This window comes from Salmo salar, chromosome 26 (genome assembly GCF_965601325.2).
Source record: "Salmo salar chromosome 26, fSalSal1, whole genome shotgun sequence".
NCBI classification, from domain to species: Eukaryota; Metazoa; Chordata; class Actinopteri; order Salmoniformes; family Salmonidae; genus Salmo; species Salmo salar.
Genome location: NC_138316.1, coordinates 18,282,720 through 18,309,496, shown reverse-complemented (window position 1 = coordinate 18,309,496; position 26,777 = coordinate 18,282,720). Strand labels below are relative to the sequence as shown.

The following is a 26,777-nucleotide window of genomic DNA, read 5'->3' as shown; positions in this document are numbered from 1 at the left end:
GTTTCCCATTTAGTTAACACTATCAACGTTTCGCTCTACTGCGGCAATTGTGATCAAATCAATGCAATATTAGTCACTTTCAATGTAATATACTGAGAAAAAAAAACTATGCAAGATTTAGTATGCAAAATTAACTGTGCAAGAGATTTTCTTGAAGGCAGAGTGCATTGGAGTAGGATTCTACACAGACTGGTGCACCATAACCAATCAGAGCTGCAGTAGGTCTATATGCAAAACAAACCTCCAAATGAGCTTGGACGTCGTACAACACTCCTTCCGTGGCCTCCAACTGCTCTTAAATGCTAGTAAAACTAAACGCATGCTCTTCACCGATCGCTGCCTGCACCCGTCCGGCCGACTAGCATCACTACTCTGGACGGTTCTGACTTAGAATATGTGGAAAACTATAAATACCTAGGTGTCTGGTTAGACTGTAAACTCTCCTTCCAGACTCATTAAGCATCTCCAATCCAAAATTAAATCTAGAATCGGCTTCCTATTTCGCAACAAAGCCTCCTTCACTCATGCTGCCAAACATACCCTTGTAAATCTGAGTATCCTACCGATCCTCGACTTTGGCGACGTCATTTACAAAATAGCCTCCCAACACGCTACTCAGCAAATTGGATGCAGTTTATCACAGTGCCATCCGTTTTATCACCAAAGCCCCATATACTACCCACCACTGCGACCTGTATGCTCTCGTTGGCTGGTCCTCGCTACATATTCGTCACCAAACCCACTCGCTCCAGGTCATCTATAAGTCTTTGCTAGGTAAAGCTCCACCTTATCTCAGCTCACTGGTCACCATAGCAACAATCACCTGTAGCACGCGCTCCAGCAAGTATATTTCACTACTGGTCATCCTCAAAGCCAACTCCTCCTTTGGCCGACTTTCCTTCCAGTTCTCTGCTGCCAATGACTGGAACAAATTGCAAAAATCACTAAAGTTGAAGACTTATCTCCCTAACTAACTTTAAGCGTCAGCTGTCAGAGCAGCTTACCGATCGCTGCAGATGTACACAGCCCATCTATAAATAGCCGATCCAACCAACTACCTACCTCATCCCCATATTTGGTTTTTTTTTCTGCTCTTTTGCACACCAGTATTTCTACTTGCACATCCTCATCTGCACATACAGTTGAAGTCGGAAGTTTACATACACATTAGCCAAATACATTTAAACTTAGTTTTTCACAATTCCTGACATTTAATCCTAGTAAAAATTCCCTGTCAGTTAGGTCTGTTAGGATCACCACTTTATTTTAAGAATGTGAAATGTCAGAATAATAGCAGAGAGAATGATTTATTTCAGCTTTTATTTCTTTCATCACATTCCCAGTGGGTCAGAAGTTTACATACACTCAATTAGTATTTGGTAGCGTTGCCTTTAAATTGTTTAACTTGGGTCAAACATTTTGGGTAGCCTTCCACAAGCTTTCCACAATAAGTTGGGTGAATTTTGGCCCATTCCTCCTGACAGAGCTGGTGTAACCGAGTCAGGTTTGTAGGGCTCCTTGCTCACACGCATTTTCAGTTCTGCCCACAAATTTTCTATAGGTTTGAGGTCAGGGATTTGTGATGGCCAGTCCAATACCTTGACTTTGTTGACCCCGTACTTCACGGTTGGGATGGTATTCTTCGGCTTGCAAGCCTCCCCCCTTTTCCTCCAAACATAAGGATGGTCATTATGGGAAAACGGTTCTATTTTTGTTTCATCAGACCAGAGTACATTTCTCCAAAAGTACCATCTTTGTCCCCATGTGCAGTTGCAAACCGTAGTCTCGCTTTTTTTATGGCGGTTTTGGAGCAGTGGCTACTTCCTTACTGAGCGGCCTTTCAGGTTATGTCGATATAGGACTTATTTACTGTGGAAATAGATACTTTTGTACCCGTTTCCTCCAGCATCTTCACAAGGTCCTTTGCTATTGTTCTGGGATTGATTTGCACTTTTCGCAACAAAGTACGTTTATTTCTAGGAGACAGAACGCGTCTCCTTCCTGTGCGGTAAGACGGCTGCGTGGTCCCATGGTGTTTATACTTGCGTACTATTGTTTGCACAGATGAACGTGGTACCTTCAGGCGATTGGAAATTGCTCCCAAAGATGAACCAGACTTGTGGAGGTCTACAATTTTTTTTCTTTTTCTGAGGTCTTGGCTGATTTCTTTTGATTTTCCCATGATGTCAAGCAAAGATGCACTGAGTTAGAAGGTAGGCCTTGAAATATATCCACAGGTACACTCAAATGATGTCAATTAGCCTATCAGAAGCTTCTAAAGCCATGACATCATTTTCTGGAATTAACCAAGCTGTTTAAAGGCACAGTCAACTTAGTGTATGTAACCTTCTGACCCACTGGAATTGTGATACAGTGAATTTTAAGTGAAAAAAATCTGTCTGTAAACAATTGTTGGAAAAATGACTTGTCATGCACAAAGTAGATGTCCTAATCGACTTGCCAAAACTGTAGTTTGTTAATAAGAAATTTGTGGAGTGGTTGAAAAACGAGTTTTAATGACTACACCCTAAGTGTATGTAAACTTCCGACTTCAACTGTATATCACTCCACTGTAAATTGCTAAATTGTAATTACTTCGCCAATATGGCCTATTTATTGCCTTACCTCCTTACTTCATTTGCACACACTGTATACAGATTTTTCTATTGTTTTATTGACAGTTCATTTGTTTATCCCATGTGTAACTCTGTTGTTTTTGTCGCACTGCTTTGCCTTATCTTGGCCAGGTCGCAGTTGTAAATTAACTGGTCTACCTGGTTAAATGAAATTGAAATAAAAAATTCAATTTCCATATATGGATCTGTGCTATTCACTTTGAACTGGACTGTGTTTAGGCTATAGTACAGTCACTAGATGTGCTTGTTTTGAGATCAAAGTGAGAGCTGCATGTAGCCACGTGTGCATATTTCTTCGTTTTCTTTGCTCGTTAGTGAGTTATTAGCCCAGTTATAGCTCAGTTGTAGTCAACAATGGGGGAGTGATTGCTTCCAACAAGAGAACAAAAGGTGTGCATTTCTAGCCATCTTTGAACAGCGAGTCAGGTAAAGAGCTTTTATATCTTAAAGGAGCAGTGTTGTAGTTTGTGACAGTCTTGAATGAACTTAAGTAGCCAATAGGCAGAAGGTAGCATAATTTGTCTTGATTCTCTGTAATAATGAAATTTATTTTGTAAAGTGGTTTCTTGCATCAAACAACATTTTGTGTGGCGCAGCAGTCTAAGGCACTGCATCTCAGTGCTTGAGGCGTCACTACAGACACCCTAGTTCGAATTCACAACCGGTCGCGATTGGGAGTCCCCTAGGGCAGCGCACAAAAGACCCAGCATTGTCCGGGATTGGCCGGTGTAGACCGTCATTGTAAATAATGATTTGTTCTTAACTGACTTGCCTAGTTAAATAAAGATTATATAAAGATTAAATATTTTTAAATGTAAGTCACCTTGTCTGAAGGACAAGTGAATAAACAGGTTAATGCGAAGCTTAATGGAATGTAGGCATTGAACACTACACATTGGCTGCTACTGTAGGCTGAATGATAGAACAGCTATTTCCATGTTAAAATGTTATTGGATGTGTTTTTCTCCATTTGTTTTTTTATAGTAGGCCACTCTGGTAGGTGGTTCTGTGTGGCTCAGTTGGTAGAGCATGGTGTTTGCAACGCCATGGTTCTGGGTTTCGATTCCCACGGGGGACCAGTATGGGGAAAAAATGTATGAAATGTATGCATTCACTACTGTAAGTTGCTCTGGATAAGAGCGTCTGCTAAATGACTAAAATGACTAAAATGTCAATTATGATCAAGTAGCCACAGTAGCCTACTTGGCCACTTAACTGTAACCTAAAGTGAGTGTTGCGACAGAATTTTCACAACTTCAAGTTTGCACGGGGCAGACCTGAAATTTGCTCAGTGCAGAAAACAATGGAGGGAACCTTGGCTACAACCCCACTCAGACTAGGGTGTGAGAGTCAGGGAACCTGCTTGCGCTCTCTCCATTGGTTTGGATCAAAAGCAACAGCTACTCTTCCTGGTGTCCACATGAAATATGACATAATACATAGATAGTACAGAACATAATTAGTCAAGGACTAAACTACATACATAGCCTACATGCATTATATATACAAAAGTATGTGGACTGCCTTTCAAATTAGTGGCTTTGGCTATTTCAGCCACACCTGTTGCTGACAGGTGTATAAAATTGAGCACACCGCCATGCAATCTCCATAGACAAATATTGGTAGTAGAATGGCTTGTACTGAAGAGCTCATAGACTTTCAACATGGCACTGTCATATGATGCCACCTTTCAGTACGTCAAATTTCTGCCCTGCTAGAGCTGCCCGGTCAACTGTAAGTGCTGTTATTGTGAAGTGGAAACATCTAGGAGCAACAACGGCTCAGCCATGACGTGGTAGGCTACACAAGCTCACAGAACGGGACCACCGACTGCTGAAGTGTCTAGCATGTGAAAATCGTCTGTCCTCAGTTCCAACACTCACTAACGAGTTCCAATCTGCCTCTGGAAGCAATGTCAGCTTCATGATATGGGTTTGCATGGCCAAGCAGCCGCACACAAGCCTAAGATCACCATGCGCAATGCCATTGGCTTTGAACACTGGAAATGCGTTCTATCTGGGTTTGGCAGATGCCAGGAGAATGCTACATGCCCCAATGCATAGTGCCATCTGTAAAGTAGTCATGGCTCTATTTAATACTTTGCGTTTCCCAGCCTCTGTTCTGGGACTTTGAAGAGGCCTCTGATTGATTTGCATATCTTGTGTTGTACAGATGAGCGTCCGAACTTTGTGCCAACTGCTTGAACAGACAGTTCAGTACCTTCAACACATCAATACCTCGCACAAAGACCAAGAGTGATGCAGTCAATCTCTTCCGCTTTGAGCCAGGCGAGATTGACACACATTACTGACACTTTCTTTCCGTGTACGTCTAAGTGCCGTACTTGCTGCTTTGTTCTGGACGAGCTGCAATTTACAGTGCCTTGCATAAGTATTCATCCCCCTTGGCGTTTTTCCTATTTTGTTGCATTACAACCTGTAAATTAAATTGATTTTTATTTGGATTTCATGTAATGGACATACACAAAATAGTCAAAATTCAAAAAAATAAAAGTGGTGCGTGCATATGTATTCATCCCCTTTGCTATGAAGCCCCTAAATAAGATCTGGTGCAACCAAATACCTTCAGAAGTCACAGAATTAGTTAGATTGCACACAGGTGGACTTTAAGTGTCACATGATCTGTCACATGATCTCAGTATATATACACCTGTTCTGAAAGGCCCCAGAGTCTGCAACACCACCAAGCAAGGGGCACCACCAAGCAAGGGACACCACCAAGCAAGCGGCACCATGAAGACCAAGGAGCTCTCCAAACAGGTCAGGGACAAAGTTGTGGAGAAGTACAGATCACGGAGCACCATTAAATCCATTATTAACAAATGTAAAGAATGTCACCATAACAAACCTGCCAAGAGAGGGCTGCCCACCAAAACTCACGGACCAGGCAAGGAGGGCATTAATCAGAGAGGCAACAAAGAGACTGAAGATAACCCTGAAGGAGCTGCAAAGCTCCACAGCGGAGATTGGAGTATCTGTCCATAGGACCACTTTAAGCCGTACACTCCACAGAGCTGGGCTTTACGGAAGAGTGGCCAGAAAGAGCCATTACTTAAAGAAAAAAATAAGCAAACACGTTTGGTGTTCGCCAAAAAGCATGTGGGAGACTCCCCAAACATATGGAAGAAGGTACTCTGGTAAGCTGGAGCTTTTTGGACGTCAAGTAAAATGCTATGTCTGACGTAAACCCAACACCTCTCATCATCCCGAGAATACCATCCCCACAGTGAAGCATGGTGGTGGCAGCATCATAATGTGGGGATATTTTTCATCGGCAGGGACTGGGAAACTGGTCAGAATTGAAGGAATGATGGATGGTGCTAAATACAGGGAAATTCTTGAGGGAAACCTGTCATCTTCCAGAGATTTGAGACTGGGACAGAGGTTCCCCTTCCAGCAGGACAATGATCCTAAGCATACTGCTAAAGCAACACTCAAGTGGTTTAAGGGGAAACATTTAAATGTCTTGGAATGCCCTAGTCAATGCCCAGACCTCAATCCAATTGAGAATCTGTGGTATGACTTAAAGATTGCTGTACACCAGCGGAACCCATCCAACTTGAAGGAGCTGGAGCAGGTTTGCCTTAAAGAATGGGCAAAAGTCTCAGTGGCTAGATGTGCCAAGCTTATAGAGACATACCCTCAAGTTTTCTGTTTTTTTTATCTTATTTCTTGTTTGTTTCACAATAAAAAATATTTTGCATCTTCAAAGTGGTAGGCATCTTGTGTAAACCAAATGATACAAACCACAAAAAATCTATTTTAATTCCAGGTTGTTAGGCAATAAAATAGTAAAAATGCTGGGGGTGAGGGGTTGAATACTTTTGCAAGCCACTGTACCTATGTCCCTCTGCATTACATGACCACACAGCTGGACAGTAGTCCAGGTGCGACAACTATAGAGCCTGTAAGACCCGTCTGGTCGACTGAGATGCTAAGGCAGAGCAACGCCCTATCATGGACAGAGCTCTTCCCATTTTAATAACCATTAAGTCTATATGTTTTGACAATGATCTCTTGCTATCTAGGGTTACACCCAGCAGTTTCGTCTCCTCAATCAAGGTTTAGCATTGAGCAGATTATTTGTTTTTAGAGGTATTTTTCACTCATGGCTTTGCTAAAGAGAGCAGTGTCCACAGATCCCCATTCATGCAATATCATGTGATGTTTTCTTTGCCCTCCTCTCTACTAGGATGTACTGCTGTGTGTTTGACAGTCTCACACAGCGTCTCCAGCCTACCTCCCTCCAGGACCTGAACAGTAACTTGGTTAAGGTTTCATTTAGAGTCCCCTACTTCTCCTGCTCTCCTTTCAATATCCTCTGTGAGAAGAGGAGTGGGTTCTTGCTGTGAAAAGCTCTCCCTCTGCTCTGCTTGGTTGTAGATCGGTCAGTCTCTGGCCTGGTTGGACAGGCTAACATAACGACAGCACTGGGAAGTTCTCACGAGCATCATTATCATGTACAGATAAAGCCATTCCCCTTGGATGTCAGCCAGCAGGACCAGGTATACATAGCCAGGGAACACGGTACAGTCTGGGAAGCGAACAGTGATTTTATTCCATGCTTCTGACATTCAATTGGATTAGTGTACCATAGTTTGTAGTATATGAGTCTGTGTGCACGGCTGTGCTCAGTATTGTGCTTGTTTGTCAGTGAGTCAGCTTATAATGTGTGAGTATGGCTCATGCTCTATGGCTTCTGACCCAGTGAGTATGAATAATACCACAGCACAGCAGCCTCATAAAAGCCTCCTCCAGCTCCCCTTCTATGCTTTTAAATGCCTGTCTCAGTCGGATGGTTCCTGGAAAGCGTTGAGGGAGAGGTGTCTGGAGTCTGCAGGAAGCTGCTCTCTGCTCACTTCCTGTCATAGGGCTCTGTTAAACGTGCGGGTCCAGGGTCTTTGTTTGCTGAGTATAGGCCTACGTGTTTATCAGGGGCAAAACACTTTGAGTCATCCGTGAACCACAGCCTTGAGAGAGAATGAAAGAGACGGAGAAGAGAGACGGCTTCCTCCTTCCTAAGCGGAGCTGCAGGGGTGCACGTTGCTCTCCTCACCCTTCTGTACACAGATGCGCTTACGCACATACATTTATACACGCACGCCCCACCCCTGCACTCTTGCATGTGCTCGTATGCGCTGGGCTCTGCAGCGACTGCAGCATCCCGAATCATATACGGCAAAATTCCTCTGTCTCAATGTAAACCGGCTTATGTGCTGCTGGTGAACCAGGGATAACTCCAAGCACATGCAGTAGAGCCTACAAAGGTCAGCAGCCACAGGGACTCCCTCACGCCTTGCCGCCTTTCAGTTATTCAGCCTCACTGTAGTTGGGCGTCTTTATACTCTCAGTATGGTTTGCTGTGAACTATTGGCCAAGGAAGTTCTGAAATACAGTAAATCATGGTGCTAACCTGGATAGCTGCTTCTAAGACCTCATGTCTTCCCAAAACTTGGCACTTGAAGAACATCACTTTCCCTCTCCTGTCAGATTACAGCGCGGCCCTGTTTGTAGATGATACTGAGGTCGCCTAAAGTAAGCGGGATTGTGCCAGAATGACACATGAACATGTACACTGTCTGTTTTCTTACAGATAGCAGAGCACTTATGACACTTCTTCATGCTCTGAATCAATGCTTCTGCCTTTTGATGTTGACAAGTTCGGCTCAAGGCATTACAGTGCAGTGTTTTGGAAAGATGAATTAGAACGATGCTTTATGAAATGTTAGCCCAGACTTGGCTCCTCTGACCTTGTGATCTTTTTGTCTGAATAACGACGTCTCTGTTAAATGTTTCCATTTTTCTGCCCTTGCACTTCTGCTCCTGGAGTTATTTGGTGAGTTTTCGCTGGGTTCTTTGAACCTCTGTGACCTGCGGCATTGTCAAGGATGCGGTTAAACAAAGCTTTGGTGGTTCTCCAAACTGGAGCATTCAACCGCAACCCAAAATAACTAAAAACCAACTGCAAGGGGAAAACAAAGTATATCGCTCGGTTCATGGGGGGCCAGGCTTTCATGTTTAGCTGAAGACCGTGTGTTTTGTATTTGTCTCCTCTCTGTACATTCCTCAGTTTTTTGGGGAGGTATGAGGGAATGGGGGATTTGTTCAAAAGGCCCCCTCTCCACTATTGGCAAGTCCAGCATTCCTGTCACAATCCCTTTACCCCCCCCCTCTCCTGCCAAAATGAGAGGCTCTGATCGTGTGTGTGTGAGGTGGTGTGCCTCTTTGTGAAAATGCAAAGTTTGTCGAATGCGTGCGTGGTTATGAAGTGTTTGTTCGTATGTGTATGAAAGATAGGTTGTGAATGCAGTTGTGTGTGTGTGTGTGTGTGTGTGTGTGTGTGTGTGTGTGTGTGTGTGTGTGTGTGTGTGTGTGTGTGTGTGATTTACGACGTATCCTGCCCTTTGGGTCCCTGTGAGGGTTATGAGACACAGCACCAGATCAGGATCAGCTCTGCTGTTTTGACATGGACTTAAATCAAGTTTCCGGCGGCCATTCTCATTTTCCCAGTTGAACAAATAAATCCCAACAAAGCTCATGGAGATAAGTACCAATTTCCTGTGTGTGGAGCTCTTTTGGGTCCGAATTGGGTCCTTTTCAGATTTTCTCATTTTCCCATCCAGTCTCTCTGTCCTCAATATGAGCCATTTTATTTGGGCTCTTAAGTCCCCAGATCTACTGGATGTATTGTACTATCCGCTGGAATGCCATGCTCATTTCTAATGCTCCATTTAATACTTATTTCAAATAGACCCCAGCACAGATGCATTCTGTGAGTGGTGTAAAAATTTGAGAAAAAATTGTCAGCTGTGCTCTAGCTGTTTAAAAAAATGAAATGTCTGGGTTTTTTTGGACTCGCCATGTTGCTTGACTAATGGATGTTGCATTTTAAAGCCAAGACAATTTGTTATTTTTTGCAACAAAATCTCATGGTTTTATTCAATACGTTTGTAGATGTTGATCCCGGAAACTCTGGGATGTAATCTGGAGCAGGAATGCACAAAATGAAATGACCAACAAATTAAATTACTCCAATTATTATTATTAGTTGTTTGTAAAAATGACCTCAGGTTTTGCTCGTGCGTAATGTTTTTTTGAGAGGTGCACTGCCCAGACCTTATAACCCATAGTGATATAACAGGTGTACTTGGAGGCCTGACCTGCTTCTGTAACATAATCATTCTGTGTCCTGACCTCACCTCTCCCCTGTTGTGTGACCCACAGGACTGCTCCAGCTCTGAAGAGTACGCGGTCGCCTCCGCCCTGCTGCCCCTGACGACGGCCTTTTACCGGGTGAGTGAGTGACTGACTGGGAGATTCCATTCCACAGAGCTCTTCTCCTCTCTCACACAGAGAGAGCGGTTAGAGAGTCAGCCAGCAGGTCCTTTTGATTATATTGCTCAATCAAGGGCAGGACGGCCTGGCATTCACCACAAGCTGGCCGTCCTAATGGAGGGTATTTATAACGGGGGGCAATGATAGAAAAGGGATGGGGTGTGATATCCCAGCTGTCCTGGCACTGGTCCTGTTCTGAAGGTTGCCTCTGGTGCATGCAGCATGCCCTAACCTCATGTCAGGAGCTGTGTTCCAGGCAGGACAAGAGACTTCCCAAGCCTCTGACCATGCAGCTCTGGGACAGAGGAGTCCCGCTTGTTCTCAGACGAGCCACATTAGGATAATGGGGGTGAGAACTGTACCTCACACCAAATCCCAGAGGGCCGCTGTGGTTTGTGGTTTCCAACCTCCCGTGATCAAACTTGGTTGCTGCAGCGCGCACCACAAATATGTCCCCACCGCTCTGCTGTTGCCACGGCGACAGACACAACTGTGGGATGTTGCCCTGCATTGGGCACAGACCCTAAGAGACAGAATTTGGACCTCGCCCACTCTCTGCCATTGTATGACTCACCCTGTTCTTACAGGACAGGCTGATGTAACGCTCTGTGATAAGCCTGCTTTCTCTGTTTCCCAGCCAGGTTAACCATTCTATCAGACCACAGTGGCATTGGAAATGTACACATAGAGTCAATTATCTAAATAAAACCAAGGGAATTGTCTCTGTTTGTTGATACAGGTGTACAGTGTGACCTGCTATGTGATGGGGGTGAGAGCAGAGTTGTCTCTGTACACAACCTGAGTAAAGTGGTCACAGACCCCACTACAGCACATTGTTGATAGTTTGGTTTGTTGCTGTAACGGAGTAACAGTGTCTCTCTGTGACCGTCAAGTTGTCAACACAACACTGTGACCCTAGGCTCCAACTTTCTGCCTCTTCATTAAGACATCTGAAAGCCATTGCCTAAACGCATTGGATTTCCTGTAGTTTTTTTTCCTGTTTCCCCATTTTACGTAACCATACAATCTGATTTAAAGGATTACGTTAAAGGACCCTTATCACCAGGTTTTCAGAAAGAGACACGAATCCTGAGAGGCATCTCATTCTCGACGGAGCAGTTTCTGGCACGGGAGGAATGAGAAGGAATGATATCGTGAGCTCTAGAACGCAACAGATTTCTCCCAGATTTACAAAGGAATGGCATTAACTGTAGAGCCCAGCGTGTGGTCACGCAAATGGCGAAAAGCAAGAGCACAGGAATCCACCACGGTCCATGTTGTGTAATCTCTTATGTGATGAAAAAGCTGGAAAAACAACGTATCCCCAAAAAAACAGAGCACCTTGTGATGGTTCACAACGTTCCAAAGAGATTCTCGGGATAATCGCAACATCGCACGATAGTCAATTACATCCTTTTGCAAAATGTCTGTTGGCCTGTTTTACCCCATCCTGCCACATTTCCCCATAGTCTTTGACTTTACCACACTGACTTATGGGGCTGTTCAAAGCATGCTTGGCAGCAGATGAAGGAGCCAGTGGAGTGTTGGGTTTATGCCACGCTGTAGTAGAGGACCATGACAGTCTACTGTAGGACACTGCTGAGAGAGCCATTTGTAGAATCGTTGGTTGAGAGAAAGGGAACAGGAGTGTCTTCTCTCTGCACCTAGGTGACAATCGTGACGAAAAGGTGACAAAATAGCAGATGAAATGTGCAATAATCTTTCAGTGGTACGTGTGTTTTGTTACGAAGCCAAAAGAGAATTTCAAACAGAACCGTTTGTTTCTTTGCCATGGAATGGTTTCGACGCGGGTCTTATGGTCAAGATTATTTGCATACCTTTTCATGGAAGATTAGCTCTGATTTCATTCATCATAGACTTTATTACACTACCAAGGAAAACAACACATCTCGGGTACATGTTGCACATCTGCTACCACGTACCCCTAACCTCCTAGCTTCAGTACAAAACTGCTAAGCCCTCCAACCTTACTACAACAGCACCCTGCCCTCAAGTTAAGACTGTCGGTGGATCCCATTTAGACTTCCTAGAAGGTGAAGCTGATCTGACAGGTGTTTACCTGTGGGTCATGCCAGGGTAGGGAGAACCTGTAATACAACGGTAGTTCAAACTGGGCCAGAGGTATCCCCGGAAAGGCATTTGGACAGCGGAATTCACACACACACACACACACACACAACCTGTCTGTAATCTCCATAGAAAGACGTAGTTAATCAGTGCTCAAGTGGCTTTGAGTCATTAGGCGACTTTTTTACACCTTTTATGTAACACACTAGCCCAGGCTTGCCTCGTGAATTTGCTGCGTAGTTTCATTATAAACATGTTGTCATTTTGAGTTTCTCATGTAGATTACTTTACAAGAGCAGGCCTATTGCTTTCCTTAAAGTGTAATTCCATCCGTGTAAATAGTGAATTGTACATAATATACCGTCTTGCAGTGGCAAGGCGGGATCAACACAATACGTGCCGTTGACGACATCCTCCTTGCTGGTTGTTTTTTTCACTCCAGCCAGTCCTCATGCTCAGCCCCCAGCAGTATAAATCACCTTATCCCCTCAACCCCTCCCAACAAGGTCAGTTGGCTTAAGGCCCTTTCCTATTAAGACCGCTGCTTCACCTGTACCTGTTATCCATCACTCCTCATTGACATCTTCCCCAGAGCCTCTCAATCCGTCAACCTCTGCTGCCCGCAGTAACTCCAATGAGAAGTGGGGATCGGGTCTGGAAGAAATTTGGTCAGGGCTTCACATCCAGGGTTTTATCACCACAGTATGTAATCTGTTCAATCACTACAATGCCCCCATCTGAAGGCTGCCCCCAGAAATGCACTCTAAATTAAAATGACCCTTTTACAGTATAATATTTATAGTAAATCCCCTAAGTCTTAAGGTAGTGACAATTCATGAAAGCCTTATGAGGTTTTTCTCAACTTAATCTGATGAATATAGACTGTCCTGTCACGGTGGTCTTCTTTCTCTTAGCTTCAGTCTGGTTAGTCTGGAGCCTCCCCAGTGGACTGTCTTCAGCCCACAGTGCTGCTGCCCAACCTCTCCTCACTACAGAATGTGGGAAGTTTCCCAGCAATGTGCCCGCTCCCACAGAGTGTTTGTGCGAGAGACATTGTGTGTGTTTGAACATTTGCCCAAAACACAAACCAAACTGAAGAGCCGCCTTTCATTGACCTATATTCTATATTCTGCCCCTTCCTTCCCTCAGTCTGTCTGGCAGGCTGCACTGTGAGGTCTGTCTGGTGTCTGGCAGGCTGCACTGTGAGGTCTGTCTGGTGTCTGGCAGGCCGCACTGTGAGGTCTGTCTGGTGTCTGGCAGGCCGCACTGTGAGGTCTGTCTGGTGTCTGGCAGGCCGCACTGTGAGGTCTGTCTGGTGTCTGGCAGGCCGCACTGTGAGGTCTGTCTGGTGTCTGGCAGGCCGCACTGTGAGGTCTGTCTGGTGTCTGGCAGGCCGCACTGTGAGGTCTGTCTGGTGTCTGGCAGGCCGCACTGTGAGGTCTGTCTGGTGTCTGGCAGGCTGCACTGTGAGGTCTGTCTGGTGTCTGGCAGGCCGCACTGTGAGGTCTGTCTGGTGTCTGGCAGGCCGCAATGTGAGGTCTGTCTGGTGTCTGGCAGGCCGCAATGTGAGGTCTGTCTGGTGTCTGGCAGGCCGCACTGTGAGGTCTGTCTGGCAGGCCGCACTGTGAGGTCTGTCTGGCAGGCCGCACTGTGAGGTCTGTCTGGCAGGCCGCACTGTGAGGTCTGTCTGGCAGGCCGCACTGTGAGGTCTGTGAAACTAACCACTCTTGGAACATGTTTTACTTACTTTAGAGGCCTATATGTCTGGTGAAGTCATCATAATGCAGCCAACAGGTTGAACGGTGTTTGACATGAGCTTTTGGGTTAAACTGGGTTGGCATGCTCTCTTGGGCTCAGTAAGTAGTTTACCTAAACTGCATGCAACCTTTGTACAGGCCATATCTCAGTTAGCAGTGATGGGTTGTTGTATTGTTCTGTATAAATGTTTCTGAATTCCTCGGCAATATACTACTTCTGATAAACCCCATCTTACTACAAGCGTCAGCACTGTTTGATTCGGTGTTATTGTGTCCTTTTTAATAAACTCACATATTTATCATGTTTTTATTGTTGCAATTGAATGTAGACCAAGAGTAGAGATCTGCCTACCTCTTGGCTCTCTGAGGTTTAATTTAATTTGGATGCACCGCGGCAGCAGTCAAAGCCCAAACATGATTCTGGACTCAACACAGAAAACCATTGGACTGTTTAAATTCTTTCTGCCCCAGTTTATGCGTGGAGAGATTGGAAGGTTTTCGCTGTCAAGCTGTTTTATGTTTGGTCCTGGGGAGAACAGATGATTTACGTCGTGACCTTTGTGTCCCTGTGAGACGTCTAGAGCTGGACTCGTCTCTGTTTACTCTGCATTGTAGAACATTTATGTTAACAGTACATCCCGCATGTATACTTATGGCATGATGGACTTGTTTGTTCCACGCTTTTCAACATGTCTCCTCTGTTTGCTTGACTCGGTCATCTGTGTAAATAGATTGTTTGGATGGCGACGTCTTCAGTGCTACAGAATGCAAATAACTCCAATGACACTAGGGATTAATGGGGAATGAATCTATAAAGCTTGATTGGTCCAAGTCAGGTTATTTTCTTCCCCCAGTGTCTCTGTCACAAAGGACTTCTAAAGGAATGTCTATTTTTATACCCATGGACGCCAAGTGATTTGCTCCAAAACAGCCATAAACGATTTTGTTGCCCAAGGCTGGTCACGGATCAAACACGGCACTTTTCCTCCCGTGTCCAGATAAGTACAGGTCAACCATCAGAGCTATGAGACATCGTATCTCCCTTTTTAGAGCTGATGAACACACCCTGAGCTGTCTCTCTGTATGTCTCTCTCTCTCACTGTCTATCTAGCTATATGGGCAATACTGTATTATTGAAGAGTTGCCACCTTTTCCTTCAAGTCGTGTCATAAACCCGAACATCATCATCCTGGGATCCCCTAGCCAGACCTTGAGCTCTTTTTCAGTCTCTCTCTGTGCTCTCTCTCTGTGCTCTCTCTCTGTGCTCTCTCTCTGTGCTCTCTCTCTGTGCTCTCTCTCTGTGCTCTTTTTCTGTCTCTCTCTGTGCTCTTTTTCTGTCTCTCTCTGTGCTCTCTCTCTGTGCTCTCTCTCTGTGCTCTCTCTCTGTGCTCTCTCTCTGTGCTCTCTCTCTGTCTCTGTGCTCTCTCTGTCTCTGTGCTCTCTGTGCTCTCTGTGCTCTCTGTGCTCTCTGCTCTGTGCTCTGTCTCTGTGCTCTGTCTCTGTGCTCTGTCTCTGTGCTCTGTCTCTGTGCTCTGTCTCTGTGCTCTGTCTCTGTGCTCTGTCTCTGTGCTCTGTCTCTGTGCTCTGTCTCTGTGCTCTGTCTCTGTGCTCTGTCTCTGTGCTCTCTCTGTGCTCTCTCTGTGCTCTCTCTCTGTCTCTGTGCTCTCTCTGTCTCTGTGCTCTCTCTGTCTCTGTGCTCTCTCTGTCTCTCTGCTCTCTCTCTGTCTCTGCGCTCTGTCTCTGCGCTCTGTCTCTGTGCTCTGTCTCTGTGCTCTGTCTCTGTGCTCTGTCTCTGTGCTCTGTCTCTGTGCTCTGTCTCTGTGCTCTGTCTCTGTGCTCTGTCTCTGTGCTCTGTCTCTGTGCTCTGTCTCTGTGCTCTGTCTCTGTGCTCTGTCTCTGTGCTCTGTCTCTGTGCTCTGTCTCTGTGCTCTCTCTCTGTCTCTGTGCTCTGTCTCTGTCTCTGTGCTCTGTCTCTGTGCTCTGTCCTCTGTCTCTGTGCTCTGTCTCTGTGCTCTGTCTCTGTGCTCTGTCTCTGTGCTCTGTCTCTGTGCTCTGTCTCTGTGCTCTGTCTCTGTGCTCTGTCTCTGTGCTCTGTCTCTGTGCTCTGTCTCTCTGTGCTCTCTCTCTGTGCTCTCTCTCTGTCTCTGTGCTCTCTCTCTGTCTCTGTGCTCTCTCTGTCTCTGTGCTCTCTCTCTGTCTCTGTGCTCTGTCTCTGTGCTCTGTCTCTGTGCTCTCTCTCTGTGCTCTGTCTCTGTGCTCTGTCTCTGTGTGTCTCTCTGTCTATGTCTCTCTCTGCTTGTTTTCCTGCATTCCTCTTCTGCATTTGGCAAGTGGAGTGTTCATATGGGTCTCTTTTGAGGGTCATCTACCTCCATCCCTCCATCTGTCTTCTCTTGTCCCTCTGCTCTGTGTAGTAGGTTCTGACTGCAGCCTAGACCCTGGCTCCCCTCTGCTGTCAGAGCAGGGAGAGCCAACCGGCCGTGGTCAACCTGACCTCCAGACAACTGAGCAGGCTGTGTGTTTAACAGGAGAGGACACACACACCTCCACTCAATGTGCTGCAAGACCCACACAACATATGACATGAGAGCATGATGACTAATATTGTAAATATTGTTCTCTGGTGCAGGTCCCCAGAATAACAGCTGCATTAATGCGTCTACTGTTCTTGTTTTTCATATTGGTCACTGTTCCATGAATGGCCACGGTTCATTCATTTATATCCTTTAACACTGACCTCTGTGCATTTAGTCTAAACTCATTAATCCAATCAGGTAATCTGTAAGTCTATTAGCGCCACAGTTTGTCCTGAAAGCACTTGTGTCAGATTTGTCTCTGTCGACAGAGGGTTGTTAGGCCAGCTCCCTGCTCTCCCTGCTCTCCCTGCAAATGGCTGAGTACGAGCAGAAGACACGGTGTTCCTGTGAAAATGTAATGTGTATAAAACATTCCTGGGGGAAATGAAACTATCCGTACAAGCTTTGACATTGGCGTCATCCGCCATACTTCCTTAACGATATAAAGCTGCGCTCTGACGGACTGCGTACATTTGGAGACGAATTATGTCTTTATGACATACTACTAAACCTCCTTAAAGAGGAGGTTTAGTAGTGGATTTATCATTTACATCAGAGGGATACTATTCAAGGTGTAGGGCTGTCCTGAGCAGGGAGGGTGCCGAGCACGCGGTCTACTGCTGCCCTCCAACGGCCTTCAAACATCTCTGGAGAGGAGAGATGATGAGATACAACAGGCCAGCGTACACTAGAATCACTTCCAGCCCCAGTCTCACCTTTGAACTTCCGCACACTGCTCTCTCACTCCCCCAGGGCTCTGTGCTCGGCCCCCTGCCCTCGGGTAAGCCTCAGCAGGGTGCCGGGACTGTAGCCATTTTAGTTCTGCAGCCTCTGGTAACTACAGTAGCCCCACTGCCGCTGGTCATTCAGGGAGAACCAAAGCAATAATGAACAGCGCCGTGTTGTATTGTGTCAGGCTCAGAGGGAAGAAATCAGAAACTAATCTAATAAGAGGCTTGAGCGTCGCTCAAGAAAGACACATGGCCTTCAGACTCGGCCAGGGGGAGGAGGTGGAGGTGGGGGGGTTGTAAGGATTTTAATTTATTAACAGTGTTGGCACTCTGTGTTCTTGGGTCCGGGACTGGTAGGTGCCTTAGCTGTTGCCCAACATTCATGTGTTTATATCGGGGCATAGGAACAGTCTTCATGGCTTTAATAGAGCTGCATGTTCTCTCTAGGTGCTGTGTGCAAACAGGTGCTTCACTTCACTATTCATACCGTGGAAAAACAACAGGGCCCTGTTTTTAGTACTCAGAGAGAGAGCGGGAGAGTGACGTTCTTGGTGTGGTGTTGTATGTGTTGAAAACGTACGGCCCACGAGAAATGATTGATTGTACTTGAAACCTTTGGCAGATTTTGATTATTTTCCTATTTCCACCCAGGTTTTAATGGTTGTCTTTACAAGCTATGCTCACCACAGCCCAGTTATTTTCACGAGTTGTGAGACGTTGAGCCCAAACTACTCTCTTGTATGTTCAGTCGAAAGCAGACACTCAGCACATCTGAACGTTTGGCTGGTCAGCGCTTCAGTGTAAGCTGTTGAAAACGTCTACTCCTCAGCCTCTTACTGTCAAAATATTCCCCCATGTCTGCAGAAACTGCCGGCTGGCGTGAGCCAGTTTGCCTACACCTGTGTCCAGGACCATCCCATTTGGACCAATCAGCAGTTCTGGGAGGCCACATTCTACAGTGAGGTCCAGAACCAGATCCGAGCCCTGTACCTCACCGCCCCTGAAGACAAACTAGGCATCACTGCCAGGCTAAAGGTAAACGAATGAGAGGTTTCAAAGCCAAATAATGGTCATTTTTCTATCACTTTTTTTAGCCCCATTTGCAGAATGACACTAAACAAGCACATATCTTTCTCTCCCTTCAGGAGCAAGGTCCCCTGCCCCCGGCGGCCCCCAGCGCCTCGGAGCGCACGGCCATGGACCTGGCGGCGGAGCAGCTGCGCGCCTGGCCCTGCCTCAGCAAGGAGAAGCAGCAGGAGCTGGTGAAGAACGAGGAGAGCACGGTGTTCAGCCAGGCCATCCACTACGCCAGCCTCCTGGTCTACCTGCTGGTCCCCCTGGATACCAGCAAGAACAAGCTACTCAGAGCCAACCCCGTCGCTGACTGGGAGAGCGGCAGCAACAGCATCGTCACCAACAGGCAAGCAGAGAGCAGCTGGTTGCGCCTCACTGCACCCTACTGATATTCAGTCAGTTAAATCTGACACCTAACTATTCCCCACAGCTATATCAACAGTTAGTTTGGCACAGCACACAGAAGCGCATGGCCCTCTAGAGTGAAATGCACTTGATCGGAAAAAGAACTCGAATGCAAGGTTGTTATCTAGGACGATAGCGCTCTTGCTTGGGGAGTATTTTGTACTTCGTAATAAGGTGACGATAAGTGTGTGGGCGGACATGACATTACCGTGTACATGATCTCCTCTCCTCTAAAACGGATCAGTGTACAGCACCTCCTCAGCCGTATCCTGCCCACTCCCACGTCCATCCTGTTGGCTGTCCTATCACCTGCTGGAGTTTCAGCCTCAGGTCTGCTAGGGTGGTTAACACTCAGCCTGCCTGCAGGGGGGAGCGACCTCCACTCAGCCAAAAGAAACAAAGATTGGGATTTCCCGTGCTAAGAGTAATATGATGTGTACCAAGTTTAGAAAGTTTGCACGTGTGCCTTTTCCCAGAAATGGAGAAGGGTCTGCCAAGGCCATATCTCCAGTTTCTCTCACTTTCACTTTCTGTATGCACTGCTGCTACACGGTAGCCCCCTAGCTAGTCCCCCTCTGAAGCGTATTACTGGAGATTTTAGGCCCTTTGAGTTGTTTACATGGAGAATGTTGAAGCCTACACCATGATGAATCCTTTAGTTTTTGTTTTGCCGCTGGTTTCATGAGTAGGGGGGGGGGGGGGGCGATGGCCACACTGTGTTTATTTGGTTGTTATTTTCTCTCTTTTGGTTCTAGCCCCAGACTTGTTTTGTTTCTCACAAAGAGACTTCTGGATCTCATCTGTGTGTTTTGTAAACCCCGCTGGACGTTACATCACCGTCCCATGTGAAAAGTGGCCAAGAGACGGCGGTAAGCGGTCCTGGCATCACAGCCGACCTCTTGCCAGACTGCTGGTGTGCCATGCTCACAGACCTCAGACACACTATATCGTCATGCGGATCTCTGGGAAAACTTCAAGCATCCCTCTCTGCAGCCTGTTCTATTCTCATGCCATTAATGCAGACTGAAGTCCGACTAAATGTGTTTCTGCAGTATTGCAGGCAGTATGGCGGAGAGCTTTGACACAGAGAGTGGCTTTGAGGACTCTGAGAACAGCGACGTGGCCAACTCTGTGGTACGGTTCATCGCCCGCTTCATTGACAAGGTGTGCACAGAGAGTGGCGTCAGCCAGGACCACATCAAGAGTTTGCATAGCATGATCCCAGGTACCGTACCACCCCCAGTCAACCTCAATACTACCAAATACAACGTCAATTAAACCCCAATACTCTCTATCCCAGAGCGCTGTAGCTAGCACCATGACCTCTCACTTCAGTAGCAAACTCCCGCTGTCCTGATTCTGTCAGCTTTATCACTTAACCCTGTATTTGTGCGTCTAACCTTCTCACTCATCATTATTTACGATTCATTCAGGATTATCCGTAATCATGGTAGAATCCACATTCATCTGTTTAGAAACATTTATATTCTTATTTACAATAAAAGTGACTCAAAAATGACACTACATCATTTACCATTTATATTGGGCACAAGATCATCTGAAACGCAACCAAAACAAACAGCAAATGCATCCAACAACTTTGTAGAGTCACAAGCTTGATTAAACAGTTCACCCGATATGGATGAAAAGACCCTCAAATTAAAGCTGACAGTCTGCACTTTAACCTCCATAGTCATTGTATCATCCCAATACTTTTGTATCTCACTGTAGGTGGTGGCCTGCAAATCTGTAAATATAGGCTTCCTGGGGTTGTAATTAGGGGTGTACAAGCATGTGTTTATGTTTACCTGGGTTGGGTAACTTATGTGTATGTGTTTTTGTGTGTGCATGACATCGTGCTAACTGGTCATGACCTCTGACCCCAGGCATCGTGGCCATGCAGATGGAAACTCTGGAGGCAGTCCACAGGGAGAGCAGGAGGCTGCCACCCATTCAGAAGGTAGGTGCTGCCCTGCACTGGGCCACCCATTCAGAAGGTAGGTTCTGCCCTGCACTGGGCCACCCATCCAGAAGGTAGGTGCTGCCCTGCACTGGGCCACCCATCCAGAAGGTAGGTGCTGCCCTGCACTGGGCCACCCATCCAGAAGGTAGGTACTGGGCCACCCATTCAGAAGGTAGGTGCTGCCCTGCACTGGGCCACCCATTCAGAAGGTAGGTGCTGCCCTGCACTGGGCCACCCATTCAGAAGGTAGGTACTGGGCCACCCATTCAGAAGGTAGGTGCTGCCCTGCACTGGGCCACCCATTCAGAAGGTAGGTGCTGCCCTGCACTGGGCCACCCATTCAGAAGGTAGGTGCTGCCCTGCACTGGGCCACCCATTCAGAAGGTAGGTGCTGCCCTGCACTGGGCCACCCATTCAGAAGGTAAGTGCTGCCTTGCACTGGGCCACCCATTCAGAAGGTAGGTGCTGCCCTGCACTGGGCCACCCATTCAATAATGAAGTGGTGTTAGATCCCCTATTCTCCTGGAAGTGGTGTCAGAACCCCTATTCTCCTGGAAGTGGTGTCAGAGACCCTATTCTCCTGGAAGTGGTGTCAGAGACCCTATTCTCCTGGAAGTGGTGTCAGAGACCCTATTCTCCTGGAAGTGGTGTCAGAGACCCTATTCTCCTGGAAGTGGTGTCAGAACCTCTATTCTCCTGGAAGTGTTGTTCAGTAGCTGAAGTGCCTGTGATTCCAGTAATGTTGCGGTCATCACTCATCACCCATCAGACTGGGGTTCTTACAGTGATACTGTTGTGCGCCTTATCACACTGCCAGCTCTTGATTAGGTCTCTCCCCCTGGTCGGCTCATTCCCAGGACACTGCGGGCCCAGTCAGGTCCAGTGTAATTGATTTGTATGTTTGTCTGGCAGGGCCTTGTCTGACATTCATAGCTGAGACCACGTTGCACACAGCTCTGCTGCCAGCAGCACATTCAATCCTGTGAACTCTGTAAACAAGCGCAGGAATGACCCTGGTGGGCCATCAGCACAGAGATTTATGACTGGAGTTGGAGCTGTCCTTGCCTCTGTGGAACCTGCTACTGCTTTGGCCCAAGGTACAGGGAGAGGAGGAGGTAGCACTGTTGGGTCTGTCAGGATTAAACAACAGTTAAGGGAGCTGGACGTACTGGTGTACCTTGGGCACTCCAAGCAGTGAAAAGGGTCACTGTGATAAGTTGCTATCGCTGGCTCTTATATCTCTGGCGTAGCTGGGTGGGTTGTCTAGTGTGTGTGTAGGGGTGATTACTTAGTTCCAGCTGGCAGCCTCATCGGGGTGCTGGGGGACCATTGGGGCCTTTAACACACTGGCCCCTGGCCCTGGGCCATCCAACACCAGCAGGACCATGTTCCTCTTCTTATCTTTTGGCCAGACTAGACCAGAACTCAACTGCACAGCCACTGGACTGGCTTGACCTTAGCATGGATGTGCACTCAGGTTCCATGTATATCCCCCCCCCCCCCCCCCCCCCCCCCCCCCCACTCTGTGTGTAAAGGCTGTGCTCTAAGAGGGACCCGTGACACCATTCTGTTCCCCATGGAAGATATGAACACTGCACAGAACCATGGCCTTCTGACATTTACTGTCTAGGCCCCCTCACACTAGAGTGCTCAACTTGGCTACAGTTTGATGAGCTAGAGAGGCAGAGCAGTGTTAGACCAGCTGCTTTCAGACCTGGCTCTGCTGGGGAGCTGACGAGAAACCGACTTCCTACACAGTGGAATGGAGTTTGGATTTCCAGGTTGCTACGAAGCACCTCAAAGCAGATGTTCAGCAGTTGTCAGTGCTCATTGATGAGGGGTTTGCTTTGGATCGTCCAGCATTTCTTGAGGCGTGTAAATCAATATATGGTGGTAGTGTTGGGTAAGAGTTGAGTTAAAAATATGTTGTGCAGACTACACTCAATGCATATATCAAAATGAAGTAAATTAATTATTGTAGTTGTAAATAAATGTAAAGACTTGCATATACCTAAGGACCAAATGATTGACTTGGAGTATTACTGATGATTAGTCTCCACAGAGCACACGCTTTGTTTTTCTTGGTAAAGCATCAGTGACTGTAGGTTGCTGTGTAAAACACAATATGATGCTGAGTGTGTGTGCAACACAGTGTTGGTGATGTGTTGCTTTTATGACATGATGTTTGTGTGTGTGTGTGTGTGTGTGATATATTTCGGTCTTCGATATGCTCAGCTGTTGTTTAGGTGTGACGTGTGCTGATATCTATCCTTATCTAATGCACTGATATGTTGACATTAGGGCTGTCCCCGACGACAACAAAAAAATGTTGGTCGACCGAAAGTCTTCTGTTCTTTCAACTAATCTATTGGTCTATTTTTAAACGTGTATTTTTTCCATATAGACACACCTTATGTGTTTGAATAAAATCAACATCAGTGCCTTCGGAAGATATTCAGGCCCCTTTTTCCACATTTTGTTACATTACAGCCTTATTCGAAAATATAATTTAATAAAAAAAAATCCTCATCAATACACAATACCCCATAATGACAAAGCAAAAACTTTTTTTTGAAATGTTTGCTAATTTATAAATAAAAAAAATGATATCACATTTACGTAAGTATTCAGACCCTTTACTCTGTACTTTGTTGAAACACCTTTGGCAGCGATTACAGCCTTGAGTCTTCTTGTGTATGATGCTACAAGCTTGGCACACCTGTATTAGGGGAGTTTCTCCCATTCTTCTCTGCAGATCCCCTCAAGCTCTGTCAGGTTGGATGGGGAGCGTTGCTGCATAGCTATTTTCAGGTCTCTCCAGAGATGTTCAAGTCCGGGCGCTGGCTGGGCCACTAAAAGACATTCAGAGACTTGTCCCGAAGCCACTCCTGCGTTGTCTTGGCTTTGTGCTTAGGGTTGTTGTCCTGTTGGAAAGTGAACCTTTGTCCCAGTCTGAGGTCCTGAGCGCTCTGGAGCAGGTTTTCATCAAGGATCTCTCTGTACTTTGCTCCGTTCATATTTTCCTCGATCCTAACGAGGCTCCCAGTCGCTGCCGCTGAAAACATCCCCACAGCATGATGCTGCCTTCCAGGTTTCCCCCAGACGTGACGCTTGGCATTCAGGCCAAAGAGTTCAATCTTGGTTTCATCAGACCAGAGAATCTTGTTTCTCATGGTTTGAGAGTCTTAGGGCCCTTTTGGCAAACTTCAAGTGGGCTGTCATGTGCATTTTACTGAGGAGCGGCTTCCGTCTTGCCACTCTACCATAAAGGCCTGATTGATGGAATGCTGCAGAGATGGGAGAATATTCTAGAAGGACAACCATCTGCACAGAGGAACTTTAGAGCTCTATCAGAATGACCATCGTGTTCTTGGTCACCTCCCTGACCAAGGCCCTTCTCCCCCTTTTACTCAGTTTGGCCGGGCGGCCAGCTCTTGGAAGAGTCTTGGTGGTTCCAAACTTCTTCCATTTAAGAATGATGGAGACCACTGGGTTCTTGGGGACCTTCAATGCTGCATGAATGTTTTGGTACCCTTCCACAGATCTGTACCTCAACACAATCCTGTCTCTGAGCTCTATGGACAATTCCTTCGACCTCATGGCTTGGTTTTTTCTCAGACATGCACTGTCAACTGTGGAACCTTTTATATAGACAGGTGTGTGCCTTTTCAAATCATGTCCAATCAATTGAATTTACCACAGGTGGACTTCAATCAAGTTATAGAAACATCAACGATGATCAATGGAAAAAGGATGCACCTGAGCTCAATTTTGAGTCTCATAGAAAAAAAGTCTGAATACTCATGTAAATAAGGTATTTCTGTTTTGTTTTTTTTATACATTTGCAAAACAATTTCAAAACCTGTTTTCACTTCGTCATTATGGGGTATTGTGTGTAGATTGCTGAGAAATGTTTTATTTAATCCATTTAAGAACAAGGCTGTTGTGTAAAAAGTCATGGTCTGAATACTTTCCAAAGGGACTGTATCTGTACTGAGCTTTTACGATGCTTTAAGCCCACTGTTTGATGAAATAACACCATGAATGAAGGGAGCCCGATGGCCATGCTGTGTTCAAATGAAAGTGTTCAAATGAAATGACAGTGAGTGCCTGTGTGACTGGTGCGTGTTTTCTCTCTCTCCTCCCTGCTGCAGCGAACAGGCACCACAGCACAGCAAGCGACTATCGCGCTGTCCGTGCTGACGCTGCAAAATAATTACAGCTATTTTGTTAATTGTTTCTGTTGCCGAAGTACCTCCATTTGTTTGGGAAAGCATTCCCTATTCCCTCAACGCTTGCTCTCTTTATATGAAAAATGTATGCATCGCATGCACGTGACCAATAGTGTCTGACCTATAACCTATCATAATCACATAAATAAATTGGTTATAACAAACTCTGAGTACCGTAACACGTGACGGCAAAATGGATGCGGAGGACGTGAAAAAAGCAACTCGAAATGGGCAAATGTTTACTGGTTGCTCAGGAGAGAAAGGGGAAGTCAGATCTGTGGAAGACATTTGACTTAGTTGACCAAGCGTTGTATGAGTATTATGTGTGCCAAACAGTTACTGTTAAATTATATTGTAATCTTTCCTGACCATTTGGAACAGTGTAAACAACAGTAAATAAATGTGTACCAGAGAGTCTGTTCTAACTGTAATATATATATATATATTACATTCATGAATTGAGGTTTATTTATTTATTGTTTGGGGTAATTATTGAAAGCTCTCTTTGTTATTTAATTTTAACGCTAAAATGCTTGATTGCATTTCAAAGCATGAATGTATCGTATGCTGTGATAGCATGAACAAATTAATGATTGATTGATTCAGTAGCCTATACTGTATATTCAAATATAGGCCTAAGTAATTTACGCTATTAAGACTAAACAGGATGCGTTCTTTTGCCTTCAGCTCGATGGAGGTTATACAAGGCTAATATACAAAGACCACTAATGACAACGACATTATTTATTATTATAATAATAATTGTAATAATAACAATAAGGAGATCAATAAAAAGGAGTCTATAGAAGCGAGAGCTACATGCATATTATGTGTGAAAAACAGGTGATGTTAGATTACAGTAAAAAAAAAATTGCCTGTTTGGAACAGTCTAAGCAACACTAAATACATTAGAACAGACTGGTAGTACTTATAACAAAAAATGGTAAAGCCTTTATTAAAGCATAGCAAATATTTAAAAACAGCCGAACCTGTGAAATTGCTTTATCCAACATTTTGCTGTTGCATGAGTCTTGGTCCTCACGGAATCAGTAGGCTAAGGCAAGGGCTGTTTCCTCGTCTCTGCTGCTGCTGCCCCCGCCACCATTGTTTTCAATCCCAATATGCTGGTTAAATTTGCTATTATGCACATAGGGAAAGGTGACCAATTCTACGCTGCACTGAAGATTGTTTCAGAACCGCGGACAGCGACCGTATCCAATGCGGGAGAGAGCGAATTTATATTAAAATATTTGATTTATTAGTGTTGCACTATTATTTTTTACATACTATAACCATACACAATTTCCGTATCACACCTCTGCAATGAATTAGTCCACTGAGACAGGCGCGAATCCGACAGGTGTCTTGTGCACCATAAAGAAAAGAAAATTGCGACTGCTCGATTGAAGAAATCTCGGTCCACCAACAGCCTGTCGATCAGACAATCAACCAGTCGACTAAATGGGGTCAGCCCTAGTTGACATGCTTAAGTACATGGTGTGTGCGCAGGTATCTGTACATACAGTATGTTCTGTGTTCTGCTGGAGTGTGTTTGACCTGTGCATCCTCTGCCCCACCCAGCCTAAGATCCTGCGCCCAGCTCTGCTCCCTGGTGAAGAGTTTGTATCGGAGGGTCTTAGAGTGGTCCTGGACCCTGACGGCAGAGAGGAGGCTACAGGGGGGATGCTCGGGGGACCGCACATCCTGCCAGCAGAGGGAGCCCTCTTCCTCACCTCCTACCGCATCATCTTCAAGGGCTCCCCACACGACCCACTAGGTAAATCATCCAGCTAGCATCTAATTATATCTGTCCCTCTTGATTACCCATAAGAATTTGAGTGTGCACTTTGGGATTCCCAATGTAGTGCACTATAAAGGGTATCATTTGAGATTAAGCCTGTTTTGAATGTGTTGTGTGGATGAGATACATTATCATAGAAGTGTATGTTGAGGTGTCCTG

General features: G+C 45.8%; 1 protein-coding gene across 3 annotated transcripts in view; it reads left to right on the top strand.

Moving 5' to 3' along the window:
• LOC106587205 (myotubularin-related protein 13) overlaps positions 1-26,777 on the top strand; it is a 157,348-nt gene that overhangs the window by 100,951 nt on the left and 29,620 nt on the right. For all 3 annotated transcript variants that reach the window (XM_014175341.3, XM_014175344.3, XM_082969475.1), the window contains 6 exons: positions 9,881-9,949; positions 18,008-18,178; positions 18,289-18,563; positions 19,675-19,847; positions 20,509-20,582; positions 26,399-26,594. In XM_014175341.3, coding sequence (XP_014030816.3) covers positions 9,881-9,949; positions 18,008-18,178; positions 18,289-18,563; positions 19,675-19,847; positions 20,509-20,582; positions 26,399-26,594 — 958 coding nt within the window. The remainder of the gene's footprint in view (positions 1-9,880; positions 9,950-18,007; positions 18,179-18,288; positions 18,564-19,674; positions 19,848-20,508; positions 20,583-26,398; positions 26,595-26,777) is intronic.